Genomic DNA, 23,849 nt, shown 5'->3' with positions numbered 1-23,849 from the left:
GTAGTTATATTCTTGTACATAGGGAGCAGTATTATAGTAGTTATATTCTTGTACATAGGGAGCAGTATTATAGTAGTTATATTCTTGTACATAGGAGCAGTATTATAGTAGTTATATTCTTATACATAGGGAGCAGTATTATAGTAGTTATATTCTTGTACATAGGAGCAGTATTATAGTAGTTATATTCTTGTACATAGGGAGCAGTATTATAGTAGTTATATTCTTGTACATAGGGAGCAGTATTATAGTAGTTATATTCTTGTACATAGCAGGCAGTATTATAGTAGTTATATTCTTGTACATAGGAGCAGTATTATAGTAGTTATACTCTTGTACATAGGAGCAGTATTATAGTAGTTATATTCTTGTACATAGGGGCAGTATTATAGTAGTTATATTCTTGTACATAGGGGCAGTATTATAGTAGTTATATTCTTGTACATAGGGGCAGTATTATAGTAGTTATATTCTTGTACATAGGAGCAGTATTATAGTAGTTATATTCTTGTACATAGGGGCAGTATTATAGTAGTTATACTCTTGTACATAGGAGCAGTATTATAGTAGTTATATTCTTGTACATAGGAGCAGTATTATAGTAGTTATATTCTTGTACATAGGGGCAGTATTATAGTAGTTATATTCTTGTACATAGGAGCAGTATTATAGTAGTTATATTCTTGTACATAGGGGCAGTATTATAGTAGTTATATTCTTGTACATAGGGGGCAGTATTATAGTAGTTATATTCTTGTACATAGCAGGCAGTATTATAGTAGTTATATTCTTGTACATAGGAGCAGTATTATAGTAGTTATATTCTTGTACATAGGAGCAGTATTATAGTAGTTATATTCTTGTACATAGGAGCAGTATTATAGTAGTTATATTCTTGTACATAGGGGCAGTATTATAGTAGTTATATTCTTGTACATAGGGGCAGTATTATAGTAGTTATATTCTTGTACATAGGAGCAGTATTATAGTAGTTATATTCTTGTACATAGGGGCAGTATTATAGTAGTTATATTCTTGTACATAGGGGGCAGTATTATAGTAGTTATATTCTTGTACATAGGGGCAGTATTATAGTAGTTATATTCTTGTACATAGGGGACAGTATTATAGTAGTTATATTCTTGTACATAGGAGCAGTATTATAGTAGTTATATTCTTGTACATAGGAGCAGTATTATAGTAGTTATATTCTTGTACATAGGAGCAGTATTATAGTAGTTATACTCTTGTACATAGGAGCAGTATTATAGTACTTATATTCTTGTACATAGGGGCTGTATTATAGTAGTTATATTCTTGTACATAGGAAGCAGTATTATAGTAGTTATATTCTTGTACATAGGAGCAGTATTATAGTAGTTATACTCTTGTACATAGGAGCAGTATTATAGTAGTTATATTCTTGTACATAGGGGCAGTATTATAGTAGTTATATTCTTGGACATAGGGGGCAGTATTATAGTAGTTATATTCTTGGACATAGGGGGCAGTATTATAGTAGTTATATTCTTGTACATAGGAGCAGTATTATAGCAGTTATATTCTTGTACATAGGAGCAGTATTATAGTAGTTATATTCTTGTACATAGGGGGCAGTATTATAGTAGTTATATTCTTGTACATAGGGGGCAGTATTATAGTAGTTATATTCTTGTACATAGGGGGCCAGTATTATAGTAGTTATATTCTTGTACATAGGAGCAGTATTATAGTAGTTATATTCTTGTACATAGGGGGCAGTATTATAGTAGTTATATTCTTGTACATAGGAGCAGTATTATAGTAGTTATATTCTTGTACATAGGGGGCAGTATTATAGTAGTTATATTCTTGTACATAGGAGCAGTATTATAGTAGTTATATTCTTGTACATAGGAGCAGTATTATAGTAGTTATATTCTTGTACATAGGAGCAGTATTATAGTAGTTATATTCTTGTATATAGGAGCAGTATTATAGGAGTTATATTCTTGTACATAGGGGGTAGTATTATAGTAGTTATATTCTTGTATATAGGAGCAGTATTATAGGAGTTATATTCTTGTACATAGGAGCAGTATTATAGTAGTTATATTCTTGTATATAGGAGCAGTATTATAGTAGTTATATTCTTGTACATAGGGGGCAGTATTATAGTAGTTATTTTCTTGTACATAGGGACAGTATTATAGTAGTTATATTCTTGTACATAGGGGACAGTATTATAGTAGTTATATTCTTGTACATAGGGGGCAGTATTATAGTAGTTATATTCTTGTACATAGGGGCAGTATTATAGTAGTTATATTCTTGTACATAGGAGCAGTATTATAGTAGTTATATTCTTGTACATAGGAAGCAGTATTATAGTAGTTATATTCTTGTACATAGGGGGCTGTATTATAGTAGTTATATTCTTGTACATAGGGGGCAGTATTATAGTAGTTATATTCTTGTACATAGGGGCAGTATTATAGTAGTTATATTCTTGTACATAGGGGGTAGTATTATAGTAGATATATTCTTGTACATAGGGGCAGTATTATAGTAGATATATTGTACATAGGGGCAGTATTATAGTAGTTATATTCTTGTACATAGGGGCAGTATTATAGTAGTTATATTCTTGTATCTAGGAGCAGTATTATAGCAGTTATATTCCTGTACCTAGGGGGCAGTATTATAATGGTTATAGAGTCGAGCATTCATTTCTTTCTGTGAATGTATTTAATGCAGACAGACTTGTATGTTGCAGGTTTATTCCTCGGGGTGTCGGTATTTAGTCATCAGTGCGTTTCTGCGGTCGTTCACGTGTTTCCGTCGTTCTTCTGTGATGTTTGGGCGGTTTGTCCTGATGTCAGTACTTTGCTTTTCTTCAGGTTGTGGATTATCGGGTCCAGTGCTCGTTGCAGACGGTGAGTAATGAAATCCGCCATCGCGCCGGCTCCAATCAGGAATGTGGTGATTTTCCGGTGGGATCGTGGTGATTTTCCGGTGGGATCGGGCCGATTCCAGTGTATTCACAGTTCACATTTCGGATGCGACTCCCATCATCCTCCGTTACGACTTTCAGGTCACTCTTCCTTTCCATAGAACATAGATTAACCCATTCCCTCCCTGGATATGACTGCTCCACATCCTATAAGATCTCTTTCTTGGCGATGACGGTGCGGTGCAGGACTGGAATGGCGCCCCTGGTGGTGGTGGATGGAGATGGCAGTGACGGATCAGAAGATTCTGTGGAGGAATAAAACAGGATATTATAAAGGGGAGGACTGAATCGCAGTGTGCGTCAGATATATGTGGGACTGCCATGTACAGACTCACCTGAGGGCAGGTCCTGGGGGCCAAGGGTGTGAGCGGGCAGGAGCTCCAGGCTGAGACTCGAGGGGGCTGCGTGCAGGTAATGATGGCCGCCATCTGCCCCCGACCCTGTAACAGAAATTCAGGAGTTATACCCACAGGACAGCAGATGGCGAGGCCTGACCCCCTGTGGTGACACCACATAACCAGCAGGTGGCGCAGGTGCGTCCCTATAAAGGAGGGAGTATAATATAATCCACAGCGGACGGAGCAGCCACCTCCTGCACCGGACGCCACAACTGCAACACTAACCGGAGGCCATATGGACACTTGTATGTACTTAACGGGAAGGTTCACCTGGATTATTATTATTATAGCATGTCAGGGAGATATTGAGGAATATTGAAAGTCTGTCATAGATATTGACCATTTCTCCCTCATTCCCCAGCACAAAGCCCCAATTAACACAGCCATGAGTAAGCGCTTACACAAACAAATGCCAGCCAAGAGGTGCCACCAAGCTACCTAGAATGCCAGCATCTTGTCCCTGAAAGACACAGGGGCAATTAGTGGATTGCATTAATAACTGTTGGAGCTTGCTTCCCGCGCTTCAAAGAAGAAATCTGTAGACATGCCGACTCCGATATGAAATATTGTGAGTTCTATACATCCGGCAATAACAGGACCTATATTTTTAGGGGCAGAATCAGCCCAGGAATGCATTCATAGTTCTCCATGGCTTTAAGCAGAATCAGGGAGCTGTAGCATAAACACCCCAGAATAGCAGACTGCAGATATGCGATGTGTGGTCTCTAAATGAAGGTAAAATCATAACGGAAAAAATGGCGTAGTTTGCAAGCTTCTGCGATTAACGATCGATGAGTTATTGCAGAAGTTAGCGTTTTTAATAAAAATGTGCAGGCTGGAGACCGGCCCACATGATGTCACCACAAGGGATGTGTGGCCAGATCCCCCCTTAGGTATAAGAGAACCCATGGAGAATAGAGGCGCACTCATTGCCAGGGGGGGTATAAGGATTATAAGCAGCGGGTCGTGTTAGATAGCGCTCAAATCGACTGGGGAAGCCCCTCTTCCACCTATATTGAATCGTTTGAGCGATCGCATAGTGTAAGTTATCTTCTTTTATCCTGTTTATTTTATGTAACTGCTTATGTATTGTAATGTCTCCTTTGTAACATCCTTGTATATATTTTTCCTAAACACTGCCTCCCTTTTGGATTAAATATGAAATTTAATAGTTCTGTTTCTTTTGTTCTGTAATCGTTCCCTCCCCCGCCGCCATATATGCTACCAAAACGCAGGCGTCCTGCCAGGCCTGTATTATATTTCAAATCTGGATGGTGGTAACAGAGAATAATAAGAATCGGGCTATCGTGAAGCTGACAGTGACCATACGGGGGGTGTACACATATTCCACGCTTTGGAATCTGGAGGTGTAACGCCATATGCTCACTGGTCGCTTGCTTTCTAAGGAGTGAGTGGTCTGGATCGTGTGCTTGCTATTCCGGACGAAATACTGACCGCGTTTCGGCAACTGTGAGATATTGCGTGATCTCCCCGGTGTCGTCCCTGTGGTGATCCCTGACATAGCAGTATATCAGATAAAATTTAACTTTTATTTCTAGATTTTTAAAATACTAAAGTGCAAGTGCTCAAAGAAACGCAAAACTTATAAACACAGAAAGAGTGACCCACTCCCTCTAATTTTTATATAGCGCCAACATATTCTGCAGCGCTTTATATGTAGCTTAATGCGTTAACGTGCCCATATGTTGCCAAGTGGCTGTAAACAAAAAGTTGCATAATTATCCAACTGTTCTACCAGGGCAAATGATGAGACCTGGCAAAAGATGCCCGTAGGTAATCCCTAAATTATTCAGAGCCTATGGGACTTAGTAACCGGTTCGGGATAGATTTATGATGCTCTCAAAAGTGGAGACGAAATAAAATTGGCAAGAATAAATATTACCAAATGCAGCTTATAGTGTAGTTGGGGACCTTCCCTTACGTCCCCTGTCATGGTATAATTTATCTACTCAAGATTAGACCCGTTCAGCAGGTGGATAGGGATATTGCCCACACACTTTGCCAGATCCTGATGGTGTACTGATGGTGGTTCTGGTTTCTGGTAATGTATTCCTGTACTGATGTTCGTTTTGGTTATGTATTCATGTTCTGAATAGGCACCAGCCCTTATATTACTGATAATGCAATGTATACCAGATACGGGTCAGTAAGAGCTGGGCGCTGCCTGCAGTTGTTACAATGTATCACCCCAGTATTGTGTGGTGTCAGGAGCCCCCAGTGAGTCGTTACCTCCCAGTAACATTTCCTGCAGCAGGCTGTCGATCCGCGCCATCCCAAACAACTTGGCGAATTGCACCTGCTCGATCATCTGCCAGGTGATGCTCTGCAGCGGGGGCAGGAGCAGGAGGAGGTCACTGAAGCGCCCCCTGGAGTCGTACTGCCGGTCGTTGATGTAATCCTCTAGGTTCACCTGCACCTGGAACCGCATGTTCTTCACTTTACTGGAGTCGCTGAGCCCCTTACAGTCTATGGAGAGACGAGGCAGCCATCAGAGACACGAGCAGCGGATTCTGTTCCTGCAGGTCATGTGACCTTTGCACAGGTTTGGCCCCTCCCCTATTCGGGTCACTTACCGGGATCAAAAAATATAATGGCCTTCAGGCAGGCGTACTCGTTATCATCGATCTGGATCTCCCGCAGAGGCTTCACCAGCTCGTCCAGGATCCTCACCGCCACGCGGGCGATTTCCAGCTCGGGACACTGCATGGGAATAATGAAGTCGTTACCTGCAGGGAGCAAGAGAAAGGCGAAGAATCATGGAGGAGCGGGTCACAGGACACCATTACACCCGTCATACATGGAGAAACTGGGAGGAACAGGAAAAGCAGCAATACAGGAAGAGGAAAAACTGCAGGGAAAAGAGGAAACAGGAGTTTATAAAGCTCCGCAATAAAGGAACAGAAAAAGCCGTGCAGGAAGCTGCAGCGGCGCAGGAGCAGGAAAATCTGTGCAGCGGTGAAGGAAACATGAAAAGCTAGGTAGGAAAGAAAGCCGAGGTGTAGGAAAAAGATGAGCTGTGCAGGAAAAGCAGCTTTGCAGGAGGAGGAAATGCTGTGCAGGAAAAGCAGCTTTGCAGGAGGAGGAAATGCTGTGCAGGAAAAGCAGCTTTGCAGGAGGAGGAAATGCTGTGCAGGAAAAGCAGCAGTGCAGGAGGAGGAAATGCTGTGCAGGAAAAGCAGCTTTGCAGGAGGGGGAAATGCTGTTCAGGAAAAGCTGCATTGCAGGAGGAGGAAATGCTGAGCAGGGATAGGAAATGCTGTTTAGGAAAAGCAATTTTGCAGCAGGAGGAAATGTTGTGCAGTAAAAGCAGCATTGCAGGAGGAGGAAATGCTGTGCAGGGATAGGAAATGCTGTTTAGGAAAAGCAGCTTTGCAGGAGGAGGAAATGCTGTGCAGAAAAAGCAGCAATGCAGGAGGAGGAAATGCTGTGCAGGAAAAGCAGCTTTGCAGGAGGAGGAAATGCTGTGCAGGAGGAGGAAATGCTGTGCAGGAAAAGAAGCATTGCAGGAGGAGGAAATGCTGTGCAGGAAAAGCAGCAGTGCAGGAGAAGGAAATGCTGTGCAGGAAAAGCAGCTTTGCAGGAGGAGGAAATGCTGTGCAGGAAAAGCAGCTTTGCAGGAGGAGGAAATGCTGTGCAGAAAAAGCAGCATTGCAGGAGGAGGAAATGTTGTGCAGGAAAAGAAGCATTGCAGGAGGAGGAAATGCTGTGCAGGAAAAGCAGCAGAGGAAATGCTGTGCAGGAAAAGCAGCAGTGCAGCAGGAGGAAATGCTGTGCAGGAAAAGCAGCAGTGCAGCAGGAGGAAATGCTGTGCAGGAAAAGCAGCAGTGCAGGAGGAGGAAATGCTGTGCAGGAAAAGCAGCTTTGCAGGAGGAGGAAATGCTGTGCAGGAAAAGCAGCTTTGCAGGAGGAGGAAATGCTGTGCAGGAATAAGAAATGCTGTGCAGGAAAAGCAGCTTTGCAGGAGGGGGAAATGCTGTTCAGGAAAAGCAGCAGTGCAGCAGGAGGAAATGCTGTGCAGGGATAGGAAATGCTGTTTAGGTAAAGCAGCTTTCAGGAGGAGGAAATGCTGTGCAGAAAAAGCAGCATTGCAGGAGGAGGAAATGCTGTGCAGGAAAAGCAGCAGTGCAGGAGGAGGAAATGTGCAGGAAAAGCAGCAGTGCAGGAGGAGGAAATGTACAGGAAAAGAAGCAGTGCAGGAGGAGGAAATGTGCAGGAAAAGCAGCAGTGCAGGAGGAGGAAATGCTCTGCAGGAATAGGAAATGCTCTGCAGGAATAGGAAATGCTCTGCAGGAAAAGCAGTATTGCAGGAGGGGGAAATGCTGTGCAGGAAAAGCAGCATTGCAGCAGGAGGAAATGCTGTGTAGGGATAGGATATGCTGTGCAGGAAAAGCAGCATTGCAGGAGGAGGAAATGTACATGAAAAGAAGCATTGCAGGAGGAGGAAATGCTGTGCAGGAAAAGCAGCATTGCAGCAGGAGGAAGAAATGCTGTGCAGGGATAGGATATGCTGTGCAGGAAAAGCAGCATTGCAGGAGGAGGAAATGTACATGAAAAGAAGCATTGCAGGAGGAGGAAATGCTGTGCAGGAAAAGCAGCAGTGCGGGAGGAGGAAATGCTGTGCAGTAAAAGCAGCTTTGCAGGAGGAGGAAATGCTGTGCAGGAAAAGCAGCTTTGCAGGAGGAGGAAATGCTGTGCAGGAAAAGCAGCAGTGCAGGAGGAGGAAATGCTGTGTAGGAAAAGCAGCAGTGCAGGAGTAGGAAATGCTGTGCAGGAAAAGAAGCTTTGCAGGAGGAGGAAATGCTGTGCAGGAAAAGCAGCAGTGCAGCAGGAGGAAATGCTGTGCAGTAAAAGCAGCATTGCAGGAGGAGGAAATGCTGTGCAGGGATAGGAAATGCTGTTTAGGTAAAGCAGCGTTGCAGGAGGAGGAAATGCTGTGCAGAAAAAGCAGCATTGCAGGAGGAGGAAATGCTGTGCAGGAAAAGCAGCAGTGCAGGAGGAGGAAATGCTGTGCAGGAAAAGCAGCAGTGCAGGAGGAGGAAATGTGCAGGAAAAGCAGCAGTGCAGGAGGAGGAAATGTGCAGGAAAAGAAGCAGTGCAGGAGGAGGAAATGTGCAGGAAAAGCAGCAGTGCAGGAGGAGGAAATGCTATGCAGGAATAGGAAATGCTGTGCAGGAAAAGCAGCATTGCAGGAGGGGGAAATGCTGTTCAGGAAAAGCAGCATTGCAGCAGGAGGAAATGCTGTGCAGGAAAAGGAGCTTTGCAGGAGGAGGAAATGCTGTGCAGGAAAAGCAGCTTTGCAGGAGGAGGAAATGCTGTGCAGGAAAAGCAGCATTGCAGGAGGAGGAAATGCTGTGCAGGAAAAGCAGCATTGCAGGAGGAGGAAATGCTGTGTAGGAAAAGCAGCATTGCAGGAGGAGGAAATGCTGTGCAGGAAAAGCAGCAGTGCAGGAGGAGGAAATGCTGTGCAGGAAAAGCAGCTTTGCATGAGGAGGAAATGCTGTGCAGGAAAAGCAGCTTTGCAGGAATAGGAAATGCTGTGCAGGAATAGGAAATGCTGTGCAGGAAAAGCAGCATTGCAGGAGGGGGAAATGCTGTTCAGGAAAAGCAGCAGTGCAGCAGGAGGAAATGCTGTGCAGGAAAAGCAGCATTGCGGGAGGAAGAAATGCTGTGCAGGGATAGGAAATGCTGTTTAGTAAAAGCAGCTTTGCAGGAGGAGGAAATGCTGTGCAGGAATAGAAAATGCTGTGCAGGAAAAGCAGCATTGCAGGAGGAGGAAATGTGCAGGAAAAGCAGCTTTGCAGGAGGAGGAAATGCTGTGCAGGAAAAGCAGCTTTGCAGGAGGAGGAAATGCTGTGCAGGAAAAGCAGCTTTGCAGGAGGAGGAAATGCTGTGCAGGAAAAGCAGCTTTGCAGGAGGAGGAAATGCTGTGCAGGAGGAGGAAATGCTGTGCAGGAAAAGCAGCTTTGCAGGAGGAGGAAATGCTGTGTAGGAAAAGCAGCAGTGCAGGAGGAGGAAACGCTGTGCAGGAAAAGCAGCAGTGCAGGAGGAGGAAATGCTGTGCAGGAAAAGCAGCAGTGCAGCAGGAGGATATGCTGTGCAGTAAAAGCAGCATTGCAGGAGTAGGAAATGCTGTGCAGGAAAAGAAGCTTTGCAGGAGGAGGAAATGCTGTGCATGGATAGGAAATGCTGTGCAGCAAAAGCAGCATTGCAGGAGGAGGAAATGCTGTGCAGGAAAAGCAGCAGTGCAGGAGGAGGAAATGCTGTGCAGGAAAAGCAGCAGTGCAGCAGGAGGAAATGCTGTGCAGTAAAAGCAGCATTGCAGGAGGAGGAAATGCTGTGCAGGGATAGGAAATGCTGTTTAGGTAAAGCAGCTTTGCAGGAGGAGGAAATGCTGTGCAGAAAAAGCAGCATTGCAGGAGGAGGAAATGCTGTGCAGGAAAAGCAGCAGTGCAGGAGGAGGAAATGTGCAGGAAAAGCAGCAGTGCAGGAGGAGGAAATGTGCAGGAAAAGAAGCAGTGCAGGAGGAGGAAATGTGCAGGAAAAGCAGCAGTGCAGGAATAGGAAATGCTGTGCAGGAATAGGAAATGCTGTGCAGGAAAAGCAGCATTGCAGGAGGGGGAAATGCTGTTCAGGAAAAGCAGCATTGCAGCAGGAGGAAATGCTGTGCAGGAAAAGGAGCTTTACAGGAGGAGGAAATGCTGTGCAGGAAAAGCAGCTTTGCAGGAGGAGGAAATGCTGTGCAGGAAAAGCAGCATTGCAGGAGGAGGAAATGCTGTGTAGGAAAAGCAGCTTTGCAGGAGGAGGAAATGCTGTGTAGGAAAAGCAGCAGTGCAGCAGGAGGAAATGCTGTGCAGGAAAAGAAGCATTGCAGGAGGAGGAAATGCTGTGCAGGAAAAGCAGCTTTGCAGGAGGAGGAAATGCTGTGCAGGAAAAGCAGCTTTGCAGGAGGAGGAAATGCTGTGCAGGAAAAGCAGCTTTGCAGGAGGAGGAAATGCTGTGCAGGAAAAGCAGCATTGCAGGAGGAGGAAATGCTGTGTAGGAAAAGCAGCAGTGCAGCAGGAGGAAATGCTGTGCAGGAAAAGAAGCATTGCAGGAGGAGGAAATGCTGTGCAGGAAAAGCAGCAGTGCAGGAGGAGGAAATGCTGTGCAGGAAAAGCAGCTTTGCATGAGGAGGAAATGCTGTGCAGGAAAAGCAGCTTTGCAGGAATAGGAAATGCTGTGCAGGAATAGGAAATGCTGTGCAGGAAAAGCAGCATTGCAGGAGGGGGAAATGCTGTTCAGGAAAAGCAGCAGTGCAGGAGGAGGAAATGCTGTGCAGGAAAAGCAGCTTTGCATGAGGAGGAAATGCTGTGCAGGAAAAGCAGCTTTGCATGAGGAGGAAATGCTGTGCAGGAAAAGCAGCTTTGCAGGAATAGGAAATGCTGTGCAGGAATAGGAAATGCTGTGCAGGAATAGGAAATGCTGTGCAGGAAAAGCAGCATTGCAGGAGGAAGAAATGCTGTGCAGGGATAGGAAATGCTGTTTAGGAAAAGCAGCTTTGCAGGAGGAGGAAATGCTGTGCAGGAATAGAAAATGCTGTGCAGGAAAAGCAGCATTGCAGGAGGAGGAAATGTGCAGGAAAAGCAGCAGTGCAGGAGGAGGAAATGTGCAGGAAAAGCAGCAGTGCAGGAGGAGGAAATGCTGTGCAGGAAAAGCAGCTTTGCAGGAGGAGGAAATGCTGTGCAGGAAAAGCAGCTTTGCAGGAGGAGGAAATGCTGTGCAGGAAAAGCAGCAGTGCAGGAGTAGGAAATGCTTTGCAGGAGGAGGAAATGCTGTGCATGGATAGGAAATGCTGTGCAGCAAAAGCAGCTTTGCAGGAGGAGGAAATGCTGTGCAGGAAAAGCAGCAGTGCAGGAGGAGGAGGAAATGCTGTGTAGGAAAAGCAGCTTTGCAGGAGGAGGAAATGCTGTGTAGGAAAAGCAGCAGTGCAGCAGGAGGAAATGCTGTGCAGGAAAAGAAGCATTGCAGGAGGAGGAAATGCTGTGCAGGAAAAGCAGCTTTGCAGGAGGAGGAAATGCTGTGCAGGAAAAGCAGCTTTGCAGGAGGAGGAAATGCTGTGCAGGAAAAGCAGCATTGCAGGAGGAGGAAATGCTGTGCAGGAAAAGAAGCATTGCAGGAGGAGGAAATGCTGTGCAGGAAAAGCAGCAGTGCAGGAGGAGGAAATGCTGTGCAGGAAAAGCAGCTTTGCATGAGGAGGAAATGCTGTGCAGGAAAAGCAGCAGTGCAGCAGGAGGAAATGCTGTGCAGGAAAAGAAGCATTGCAGGAGGAGGAAATGCTGTGCAGGAAAAGCAGCAGTGCAGGAGGAGGAAATGCTGTGCAGGAAAAGCAGCTTTGCATGAGGAGGAAATGCTGTGCAGGAAAAGCAGCTTTGCAGGAATAGGAAATGCTGTGCAGGAATAGGAAATGCTGTGCAGGAATAGGAAATGCTGTGCAGGAAAAGCAGCATTGCAGGAGGGGGAAATGCTGTTCAGGAAAAGCAGCAGTGCAGGAGGAGGAAATGCTGTGCAGGAAAAGCAGCTTTGCATGAGGAGGAAATGCTGTGCAGGAAAAGCAGCAGTGCAGGAGGAGGAAATGATGTGCAGGAGGAGGAAATGCTGTGCAGGAAAAGCAGCTTTGCAGGAATAGGAAATGCTGTGCAGGAATAGGAAATGCTGTGCAGGAAAAGCAGCATTGCAGGAGGGGGAAATGCTGTTCAGGAAAAGCAGCAGTGCAGCAGGAGGAAATGCTGTGCAGGAAAAGCAGCATTGCAGGAGGAAGAAATGCTGTGCAGGGATAGGAAATGCTGTTTAGGAAAAGCAGCTTTGCAGGAGGAGGAAATGCTGTGCAGGAATAGAAAATGCTGTGCAGGAAAAGCAGCATTGCAGGAGGAGGAAATGTGCAGGAAAAGCAGCAGTGCAGGAGGAGGAAATGCTGTGCAGGAAAAGCAGCTTTGCAGGAGGAGGAAATGCTGTGCAGGAAAAGCAGCTTTGCAGGAGGAGGAAATGCTGTGCAGGAAAAGCAGCAGTGCAGGAGTAGGAAATGCTGTGCAGGAAAAGAAGCTTTGCAGGAGGAGGAAATGCTGTGCAGGAAAAGCAGCAGTGCAGGAGGAGGAGGAAATGCTGTGCAGTGAAGGGCAGCGGTGAATCAGCTTTAAAGGTGTTGCAGGAAAAAGCAGTGTTAAAAAAAAACTCAGTTAAAGTGGTGCAGAAAAAGGAAAGAGTGATGCTGATAAAGCAGCAGAAAAAATCTGCAATAAAGGAACCAGAAAAGCTGTGCAGAAAAAAAGAGCAGCGGTGCAGGAACAGTAAAGAAAGAAAAAGCAGGAAAAATTATTCCCAAAAAAGTAGCGGTGCAGGAAAGCTGGATCGGGGTGATTTTTTTATGTTGGGGGGTGCCTCATGTTTTGGGCTTTGACCCCCGACTTTCCATGAACCCTAAAAACCCTTTTTCAATGGCCCAAAATAGTGTAAGCTTTCTCGCACTTTTTTTTTTTCATTATTTTTGCCCTTTGGAAACAGTTCTTAGCATTAGAATCGTGGCGTCGGCAGCGGAGCAGCTGCAGATCTGTCATTCAGAGGAGCTGGGACCTGAGACTCACCCAGAAGCAGGAAATCTTTGTAGGGGAGCGAGCGCTTGGCAACACCCAGCAGGAGATGAGCGCCAGCGTGTGCCCGCAACAGCGCCACCTGGGGGGAGACAGCAGAAGGGGCAGGTGAGAATTCACCGCACAGTGTGATGTCATCAGTACCATGCTGCACAAATCGCTTTATTTTATCGGTTGATGATCTTCACCATTTTAGCTGCCAGTTAATTCCTTGGGCACCAGAAGGTGTCAGTTCAGCACCATTCATGGGCATGTAAAAGTTTGGGCGCCCCTGGTCAAAATTACTATTATTGTGAACAGTTAAGCAAGTTGGAGATGAAATGACCTAAAAGGCCTAAAGTTAAAGATGACACATTTCCTTTGTTTTATGGGCGAAATAATTATATATAGTCATTTATTTTCATCTAAAAAAGTCACAAAAAGCAAAATGGGCCGATGCAAAAGTTTGGGCACCCTTGGAGATTTGTGTGCTCAGATAACTTTGACCAAGGCTTCAGACATTAATTAGCCTGTTAGGGTTATGGCTTGGTCACTATCATCGTTAGGAAAGACCGGTGATGCCAATTTCCAGCTTTATAAAACCCAGCCTCCTCTAACCTTGTGCCAAAACCAGCAGCCATGGGGTCTGCCGAGCACTGACAATGGTGGAGGCCACAAAGCAGGAGAAGCCATAAGAAGATAGCAAAGAAGTCGCCCTTTCCTCAGTTCAAAATGTAATTAAGGAATGGCAGTTACCAGGAACAGTGGAGGTCAAGATAAGGTCTGGAAGACCAAGCAAAATGTCAGTGTGAGCTGCTCGTAGGATTGCTAGATAGGTAAATCAGAACCCTCGCTTGACTGCAAAAGACCTTCAGAAAGATGTAGCAGACTCTGGAGTTGTGGTACATTGTTCTCCTGTTCAGAGACACCGGCACAAATATGTCCTTCATGGAAGAGTCATCAGACGAAAACCTCTCCTGCATCCTCACCATAAAATTCAGCGTCAGAAGTAGCAAAAGAACATCGAAACAAGCCTGATGCATCCTGGAAACAAGTCCTGTGGACCGATGAGGTAAAATAGAACTATTTGGCCACAATGATCACAGTTATGTGTGGAGAAAAAGGGCACAGAATTTCAGGAAAAGAACATCCCGCCAACCATTAAGCATGGGGGAGGATCAATCATGCTTTGGGGTTCTGTTGCAGCCAATAGCACGGGGAACATTTTACGGGTAGAGGGAAGAATGGATTCAATGAAATTTCAACAAATTCTTGATGCAAACATAACACCATCTGTAAAAAAGCTGAAGGTGAAAAGAGGATTCTACGAATGGATAATGATCCTAAACACTCGTCACAATCCACAATAGATGACCTCAAAAGGAGCAAGCTGAAGGTTTTACAATGGCCCCCACAGTCCCCTGATCTGAACATCATTGAAAATCTCTGACCTCAAAATAGCAGACGATGCAAGACGCCCCAGGAATCTCCCAGAACTGGAGGAATTCTCCAAGGAAGAACGGAGGAAAATCCCTCAAACAAGAAGTGAAAGACTCTTATCCGGCTACAAAAAGCATTTACAAGCTGTGATACCTGCAAAAGGGGGCGCTACTAGGTACTGACCATGCAGGGGGCACAAACTTCTGCATCGGCCCATTTTCCTTATTGTTATTTTTAAAATGTAAAATATAAAAAAATATATATACTTTTTTTTTGCCTAAAACACAAAGGACTTCATGCCACTGTATTGATGCCCGACGTCCTGTGGGCACAGAGCCCCATCTACAGGACGCTCGGTGATGGCCGCTGTCAGTCCGTGTTACCTGGTCGTCCAGGGGGAGCTCGCAGAACGCAGGGATGTACTTGGCCCACTCGACCAGCAGGAGGAGCTGCTGCTTCATGGATTCGCACACGTCGCTGATGGTGGCGATTTTCTTCATGGAGATGTCGCTCATGGGACTGAGGCAGGAGAGCTGGAGACGGGAGGGCGGCAGAGCCGACAGAGGGTGAGAGGCTCAGCAAATCCACTACATCTAATCAGCCCCTTAAAATGGCGAAAAACTGCAAAACCATCAAGTGAGACCAGCCCCGAACCACAAGGAGCGAAAACCAGATATACACTTGTACTGCTACCAGGTGAGCCATCCCTCAGGGACCACCAGGTGGCGCTACCTGCAGTGCAGCTCCTCGTCCTGAGCCTGATATATACTTATACTACTGCCCATACTGGCACCTGCCCGGTGAGCCATCCCTCGGGGACCACCAGGGGGCGCTACCTGCGGTGCAGCTCCTCGCCCGAAGCCTGATATATATTTATATTACTGCCCCGCTAGCACCTGCCCGGTGAGCCATCCCTCGGGGACCACCAGGGGGCGCTACCTACAGTGCAGCTCCTCGCCTGGGGCCTGATATATGTTATACTACTGCCCTGCTAGCACTTGCCCGGTGAGCCATCCCTCTGGGACCACCAGGTGGCGCTACCTGCGGTGCTGCTCCTCGCCCGGAGCCTGATATATACTTATACTACTGCCCCGCTAGCACCTGCCCAGTGAGCCATCTCTCGGGGACCACCAGGTGGCGCTACCTGCGGTGCCGCTTCTCTCCCGGAGCCTGATATATACTTATACTATTGCCCCGCTAGCACCTGCCCGGTGAACCATCCCTCGGGGACCACCAGGTGGCGCTACCTGCGGTGCAGCTCCTCGCCCGGAGCCTGATATATACTTATACTACTGCCCCGCTAGCACCTGCCCGGTGAGCCATCCCTCGGGGACCACCAGGGGGCGCTACCTGCGGTGCAGCTCCTCGCCCGAAGCCTGATATATATTTATACTACTGCCCCGCTAGCACCTGCCCGGTGAGCCATCCCTCAGGGACCACCAGGTTGCGCTACTGGCGGTGCAGCTTCTCGCCCGGAGCCTGATATATACATATACTACTGCCCTGCTAGCACCTGCCCGGTTAGCCATCTCTCGGGGACCACCAGGTGGCGCTACCTGTGATGCAGCTCCTCGCCCGGAGCCTGATATATACTTATACTACTGACCTGCTAGCAACTGCCCGGTGAGCCATCCCTCGGGGACCACCAGGTGGCGCTACCTGCGGTGCAGCGCCTCGCCCGGAGCCTGATATATACTTATACTACTGCCCCGCTAGCACCTGCCCGGTGAGCCATCCCTCGGGGACCACCAGGTGGCGCTACCTGCGGTGCAGCTCCTCGCCCGAAGCCTGATATATATTTATACTACTGCCCTGCTAGCACCTGCCCGGTGAGCCATCCCTCGGGGACCACCAGGTGGCGCTACCTGCGGTGCAGCTCCTCGCCCGAAGCCTGATATATATTTATACTACTGCCCCGCTAGCACCTGCCCGGTGAGCCATCCCTCAGGGACCACCAGGTGGCGCTACCTGCGGTGCAGCTCCTCGCCCGAAGCCTGATATATATTTATACTACTGCCCCGCTAGCACCTGCCCGGTGAGCCATCCCTCGGGGACCACCAGGGGGCGCTACCTGCGGCGCAGCTCCTCGCCCGGGGCCTGATATATACTTATACTACTGCCCTGCTAGCACTTGCCCGGTGAGCCATCCCTCTGGGACCACCAGGTTGCGCTACCTGCGGTGCAGCTCCTCACCCGGATCCTGATATATACATATACTACTGCCCCGCTAGCACCTGCCCGGTGAGCCATCTCTCGGGGACCACCAGGTGGCGCTACCTGCGATGCAGCTCCTCACCCGGATCCTGATATATACTTATACTACTGCCCTGCTAGCAACTGCCCGGTGAGCCATCCCTCGGGGACCACCAGGTGGCGCTACCTGCGGTGCAGCTCCTCGCCCGGAGCCTAATATATACTTATACTACTGCCCCGTGAGCCATCCCTCTGGGACCACCAGGTGGCGCTACCTGCGGTGCTGCTCCTCGCCTGGGGCCTGATATATACTTATACTACTGCCCCGCTAGCACCTGCCCGGTGAGCCATCCCTCGGGGACCACCAGGTGGCGCTGTGCTACTCCTCGCCCGGGGCCTGATATATACTTATACTACTGCCCCGCTAGCACCTGCCCAGTGAGCCATCCCTCGGGGACCACCAGCTGGCGCTACCTGCGGTGCAGCTCCTCGCCCGGAGCCTGATATATACTTATACTACTGCCCCGCTAGCACCTGCCCGGTGAGCCATCCCTCGGGGACCACCAGGTGGCGCTACCTGCGGTGCAGCTCCTCGCCTGGAGCCTGATATATACTTATACTACTGCCCCGCTAGCACCTGCCCAGTGAGCCATCCCTCGGGGACCACCAGGTGGCGCTACCTGCGGTGCAGCTCCTCGCCCGGAGCCTGATATATACTTATACTACTGCCCCGCTAGCACCTGCCCAGTGAGCCATCCCTCGGGGACCACCAGATGGCGCTACCTGCGGTGCAGCTCCTCGCCCAGAGCCTGATATATACTTATACTACTGCCCCGCTAGCACCTGCCCGGTGAACCAACCCTCGGGAGCCACCAGGGGGCGCTACCTGCGGTGCTGCTTCTCGCCCGGAGCCTGATATATACTTATACTACTGCCCCGCTATCACCTGCCCGGTGAGCCATCCCTCTGGGACCACCAGGTGGCGCTACCTGTGGTGCTGCTCCTCGCCTGGGGCCTGATATATACTTATACTACTTCCCCGCTAGCACCTGCCTGGTGACCCATCCCTCAGGGACCACCAGGTGGCGCTACCTGCGGTGCCGCTTCTCGCCCGGAGCCTGATATATACTTATACTACTGCCCCGCTAGCACCTGCCCGGTGAGCCATCCCTCGGGGACCACCAGGTGGCGCTACCTGCGGTGCAGCTCTTCGCCCGGGGCCTGATATATACTTATACTACTGCCCCGCTAGCACCTGCCCGGTGAGCCATCCCTCGGGGACCACCAGGTGGCGCTACCTGCATTGCAGCTCCTCGCCCTGAGCCTGATATATACTTATACTACTGCCCCGCTAGCACCTGCCCGGTGAGCCATCCCTCTGGGACCACCAGGTGGCGCTACCTGCATTGCAGCTCCTCGCCCTGAGCCTGATATATACTTATACTACTGCCCCGCTAACACCTGCCCGGTGAGCCATCCCTCGGGAACCACCAGGTGGCGCTGTGCTGCTCCTCGCCCGGGGCCTGATATATACTTATATTACTGCCCCGCTAGCACCTGCCCGGTGAGCCATCTCTCGGGAACCACCAGGTGGCGCTGTGCTGCTCCTCGCCCGGGGCCTGATATATACTTATATTACTGCCCCGCTAGCACCTGCCCGGTGAGCCATCCCTCTGGGACCACCAGGTGGCGCTACCTGCGGCGCTGCTCCTCGCCCGGGGCCTGATATATACTTATACTACTGCCCACACTGGCACCTGCCCGGTGAGCCATCCCTCGGGAACCACCAGGAGGCGCTACCTGCGGTGCAGCTTCTCGCCCGGAGCCTGATATATACTTATACTACTGCCCCGCTAGCACCTGCCCGGTGAGCCATCTCTCGGGGGCCACCAGGGGGCGCTACCTGCGGTGCAACTTCTCGCCCGGGGCCTGATATGTTATACTACTGCCCACACTGGCACCTGCCCGGTGAGCCATCCCTCTGGGACCACCAGGTGGCGCTACCTGAGGTGCAGCTCCTCGCCCGGAGCCTGATATATACTTATACTACTGCCCCGCTAGCACCTGCCCGGTGAGCCATCCCTCGGGAACCACCAGGTGGCGCTACCTGTGCTGCAGCTCCTCGCCCGGAGCCTGATATATACTTATACTACTGCCCACACTGGCACCTGCCCGGTGAGCCATCCCTCTGGGACCACCAGGTGCGCTACCTGCGGTGCAGCTCCTCGCCCGGCGCCTGATATATACTTATACTACTGCCCTGGTGAGCCATCTCTCGGGGACCACCAGGTGGCGCTGTGCAGCTCCTTGCCCGGGGCCTGATATATACTTATACTACTGCCCCGCTAGCACCTGCCCGGTAAGCCATCTCTCTGGGACCACCAGGTGGCGCTACCTGCGGTGCAGCGCCTCGCCCGGGGCCTGATATATACTTATACTACTGCCCATACTGGCACCTGCCCGGTGAGCCATCCCTCGGGGACCACCAGGTGGCGCTACCTGCGGTGCAGCTCCTCGCCCGGAGCCTAATATATAATTATACTACTGCCCCGCTAGCACCTGCCCGGTGAACCATCCCTCTGGGACCACCAGGTGGCGCTACCTGCGGTGCAGCTCCTCGCCCGGAGCCTAATATACTTATACTACTGCCCCGCTAGCAGCTGCCCGGTGAGCCATCCCTCGAGGACCACCAGGTGGCGCTACCTGCGGTGCTGCTCCTCGCCCGGAGCCTGATATATACTTATACTACTGCCCCGCTAGCACCTGCCCGGTGAGCCATCTCTCGGGGACCACCTGGTGGCGCTGTGCTGCTCTTTGCCCGGGGCCTGATATATACTTATACTACTGCCCCGCTAGCACGTGCCCGGTGAGCCATCTCTCTGGGACCACTAGGTGGCGCTACCTGCGGTGCTGCTCCTCGCCCGGGGCTTGATATATACTTATACTACTGCCCACACTGGCACCTGCCCGGTGAGCCATCCCTCGGGGACCACCAGGTGGCGCTACCTGCGGTGCTGCTCCTCGCCCGGAGCCTGATATATACTTATACTACTGCCCCGCTAGCACCTGCCCGGTGAGCCATCCCTCGGGAACCACCAGGTGGCGCTACCTGCGGTGCTTCTCCTCGCCCGGGGCCTGATATATACTTATGCTACTGCCCCGCTAGCACCTGCCCGGTGAGCCATCCCTCGGGGACCACCAGGTGGCGCTACCTGCGGTGCAGCTTCTCTCCCGGGGCCTGATATATACTTATACTACTGCCCCGCTAGCACCTGCCTGGTGAGCCATCCCTCGGGGACCACCAGGTGGCGCTACCTGTGGTGCAGCTTCTCTCCCGGGGCCATATATATGCTTATACTACTGCCCCGCTAGCACCTGCCCAGTGTGCCATCCCTCGGGGACCACCAGGTGGCGCTACCTGCGGTGCTGCTCCTCGCCCGGAGCCTGATATATACTTATACTACTGCCCCGCTAGCACCTGCCCAGTGAGCCATCCCTCGGGGACCACCAGGTGGCGCTACCTGCGGTGCAGCTCCTCGCCCGGAGCCTGATATATACTTATACTACTGCCCCGCTAGCACCTGCCCGGTGAGCCATCTCTCTGGGACCACCAGGTGGCGCTACCTGCGGTGCAGCTCCTCGCCAGGAGCCTGATATATACTTATACTACTGCCCCGCTAGCACCTGACCGGTGAGCCATCCCTCTGGGACCACCAGGTGGCGCTACCTGCGGTACAGCTCCTCGCCCGGGGCCTGATATATGTTATACTACTGCCCCGCTAGCACTTGCCCGGTGAGCCATCCCTCTGGGACCACCAGGTGGCGCTACCTGCGGTGCAGCTCCTCGCCCGGAGCCTGATATATACTTATACTACTGCCCCGCTAGCACCTGCCCGGTGAGCCATCTCTCGGGGACCACCAGGTGGCGCTGTGCTGCTCCTTGCCCGGGGCCTGATATATACTTATACTACTGCCCCGCTAGCACCTGCCCGGTGAGCCATCCCTCGGAAACCACCAGGTGGCGCTACCTGCGGTGCTGCTCCTAGCCTGGGGCCTGATATATACTTATACTACTGCCCCGCTAGCACCTGCCCGGTGAGCCATCCCTCGGGGACCACCAGGTGGCGCTACCTGCGGTGCAGCTTCTCTCCCGGGGCCATATATATGCTTATACTACTGCCCCGCTAGCACCTGCCCAGTGTGCCATCCCTCGGGGACCACCAGGTGGCGCTACCTGCGGTGCTGCTCCTCGCCCGGAGCCTAATATATACTTATACTACTGCCCCGCTTGCACCTGCCCAGTGAGCCATCCCTCGGGGGCCACAAGGTGGCGCTACCTGCGGTGCTGCTCCTCGCCCGGAGCCTGATATATACTTATACTACTGCCCCGCTAGCACCTGCCCGGTGAGCCATCTCTCGGGGGCCACCAGGGGGCGCTACCTGCGGTGCAACTTCTCGCCCGGGGCCTGATATGTTATACTACTGCCCACACTGGCACCTGCCCGGTGAGCCATCCCTCTGGGACCACCAGGTGGCGCTACATGAGGTGCAGCTCCTCGCCCGGAGCCTGATATATACTTATACTACTGCCCCGCTAGCACCTGCCCGGTGAGCCATCCCTCGGGAACCACCAGGTGGCGCTACCTGTGCTGCAGCTCCTCGCCCGGAGCCTGATATATACTTATACTACTGCCCACACTGGCACCTGCCCGGTGAGCCATCCCTCTGGGACCACCAGGTGGCGCTACCTGCGGTGCAGCTCCTCGCCCGGCGCCTGATATATACTTATACTACTGCCCTGGTGAGCCATCTCTCGGGGACCACCAGGTGGCGCTGTGCAGCTCCTTGCCCGGGGCCTGATATATACTTATACTACTGCCCCGCTAGCACCTGCCCGGTAAGCCATCTCTCTGGGACCACCAGGTGGCGCTACCTGCGGTGCTGCTCCTCGCCCGGGGCCTGATATATACTTATACTACTGCCCATACTGGCACCTGCCCGGTGAGCCATCCCTCGGGGACCACCAGGTTGCGCTACCTGCGGTGCAGCTCCTCGCCCGGAGCCTAATATACTTATACTACTGCCCCGCTAGCAGCTGCCCGGTGAGCCATCCCTCGGGGACCACCAGGTGGCGCTACCTGCGGTGCTGCTCCTCGCCCGGAGCCTGATATATACTTATACTACTGCCCCGCTAGCACCTGCCCGGTGAGCCATCTCTCGGGGACCACCTGGTGGCGCTGTGCTGCTCTTTGCCCGGGGCCTGATATATACTTATACTACTGCCCCGCTAGCACGTGCCCGGTGAGCCATCTCTCTGGGACCACTAGGTGGCGCTACCTGCGGTGCTGCTCCTCGCCCGGGGCTTGATATATACTTATACTACTGCCCCGCTAGCACCTGCCCGGTGAGCCATCCCTCGGGGACCGCCAGGTGGCGCTACCTGCGGTGCTGCTCCTCGCCCGGAGCCTGATATATACTTATACTACTGCCCCGCTAGCACCTGCCCGGTGAGCCATCCCTCGGGAACCACCAGGTGGTGCTACCTGCGGTGCTTCTCCTCGCCCGGGGCCTGATATATACTTATGCTACTGCCCCGCTAGCACCTGCCCGGTGAGCCATCCCTCGGGGACCACCAGGTGGCGCTACCTGCGGTGCAGCTTCTCTCCCGGGGCCTGATATATACTTATACTACTGCCCCGCTAGCACCTGCCTGGTGAGCCATCCCTCGGGGACCACCAGGTGGCGCTACCTGTGGTGCAGCTTCTCTCCCGGGGCCATATATATGCTTATACTACTGCCCCGCTAGCACCTGCCCAGTGTGCCATCCCTCGGGGACCACCAGGTGGCGCTACCTGCGGTGCTGCTCCTCGCCCGGAGCCTGATATATACTTATACTACTGCCCCGCTAGCACCTGCCCAGTGAGCCATCCCTCGGGGACCACCAGGTGGCGCTACCTGCGGTGCAGCTCCTCGCCCGGAGCCTGATATATACTTATACTACTGCCCCGCTAGCACCTGCCCGGTGAGCCATCTCTCTGGGACCACCAGGTGGCGCTACCTGCGGTGCAGCTTCTCGCCAGGAGCCTGATATATACTTATACTACTGCCCCGCTAGCACCTGACCGGTGAGCCATCCCTCTGGGACCACCAGGTGGCGCTACCTGCGGTACAGCTCCTCGCCCGGGGCCTGATATATGTTATACTACTGCCCCGCTAGCACTTGCCCGGTGAGCCATCCCTCTGGGACCACCAGGTGGCGCTACCTGCGGTGCAGCTCCTCGCCCGGAGCCTGATATATACTTATACTACTGCCCCGCTAGCACCTGCCCGGTGAGCCATCTCTCGGGGACCACCAGGTGGCGCTGTGCTGCTCCTTGCCCGGGGCCTGATATATACTTATACTACTGCCCCGCTAGCACCTGCCCGGTGAGCCATCCCTCGGAAACCACCAGGTGGCGCTACCTGCGGTGCTGCTCCTAGCCTGGGGCCTGATATATACTTATACTACTGCCCCGCTAGCACCTGCCCGGTGAGCCATCCCTCGGGGACCACCAGGTGGCGCTACCTGCGGTGCAGCTTCTCTCCCGGGGCCATATATATGCTTATACTACTGCCCCGCTAGCACCTGCCCAGTGTGCCATCCCTCGGGGACCACCAGGTGGCGCTACCTGCGGTGCTGCTCCTCGCCCGGAGCCTAATATATACTTATACTACTGCCCCGCTTGCACCTGCCCAGTGAGCCATCCCTCGGGGGCCACAAGGTGGCGCTACCTGTGGTGCTGCTCCTCGCCCGGAGCCTGATATATACTTATACTACTGTCCCGCTAGCACCTGCCCGGTGAGCCATCCCTCGGGGACCACCAGGTGGCGCTACCTGCGGTGCAGCTCCTCGCCCGGGGCCTGATATATACTTATACTACTGCCCCGCTAGCACCTGTCCGGTGAGCCATCCCTCTGGGACCACCAGGTGGCGCTACCTGCGGTGCAGCTTCTCTCCCGGGGCCATATATATGCTTATACTACTGCCCCGCTAGCACCTGCCCGGTGAGCCATCCCTCGGGGGCCACCAGGGGACGCTACCTGCGGTGCAGCTTCTCGCCCGGAGCCTGATATATACTTATACTACTGCCCCGCTAGCACCTGCCCAGTGAGCCATCCCTCGGGGACCACCAGGTGACGCTACCTGCGGTGCAGCTCCTCGCC

The 23,849-nt window shown here is 51.5% G+C and overlaps 1 protein-coding gene across 2 annotated transcripts in view; it reads right to left on the bottom strand.

Annotated features, from left to right (window-relative positions):
• Window positions 1-2,708: 2,708 nt before the first annotated feature.
• The window catches only part of LOC141175914 (hepatocyte nuclear factor 4-beta-like), a 99,984-nt gene continuing 78,843 nt past the window's right edge, over window positions 2,709-23,849 (bottom strand). For both annotated transcript variants that reach the window (XM_073659911.1, XM_073659912.1), the window contains exons 5-10: window positions 14,837-14,986; window positions 13,029-13,116; window positions 5,985-6,137; window positions 5,641-5,877; window positions 3,328-3,432; window positions 2,709-3,237 (exon numbers count right to left, since the gene is read on the bottom strand). In XM_073659911.1, coding sequence (XP_073516012.1) covers window positions 3,140-3,237; window positions 3,328-3,432; window positions 5,641-5,877; window positions 5,985-6,137; window positions 13,029-13,116; window positions 14,837-14,986 — 831 coding nt within the window. In that variant the 3' untranslated portion in view covers window positions 2,709-3,139. The remainder of the gene's footprint in view (window positions 3,238-3,327; window positions 3,433-5,640; window positions 5,878-5,984; window positions 6,138-13,028; window positions 13,117-14,836; window positions 14,987-23,849) is intronic.

Source organism: Phyllobates terribilis, unplaced genomic scaffold, assembly GCF_046119375.1.
Source record: "Phyllobates terribilis strain yellow unplaced genomic scaffold, ASM4611937v1 Scaffold_14__1_contigs__length_39327217, whole genome shotgun sequence".
Classification (NCBI taxonomy): Eukaryota; Metazoa; Chordata; class Amphibia; order Anura; family Dendrobatidae; genus Phyllobates; species Phyllobates terribilis.
This window is presented reverse-complemented; position numbering and strand designations above follow the sequence as displayed.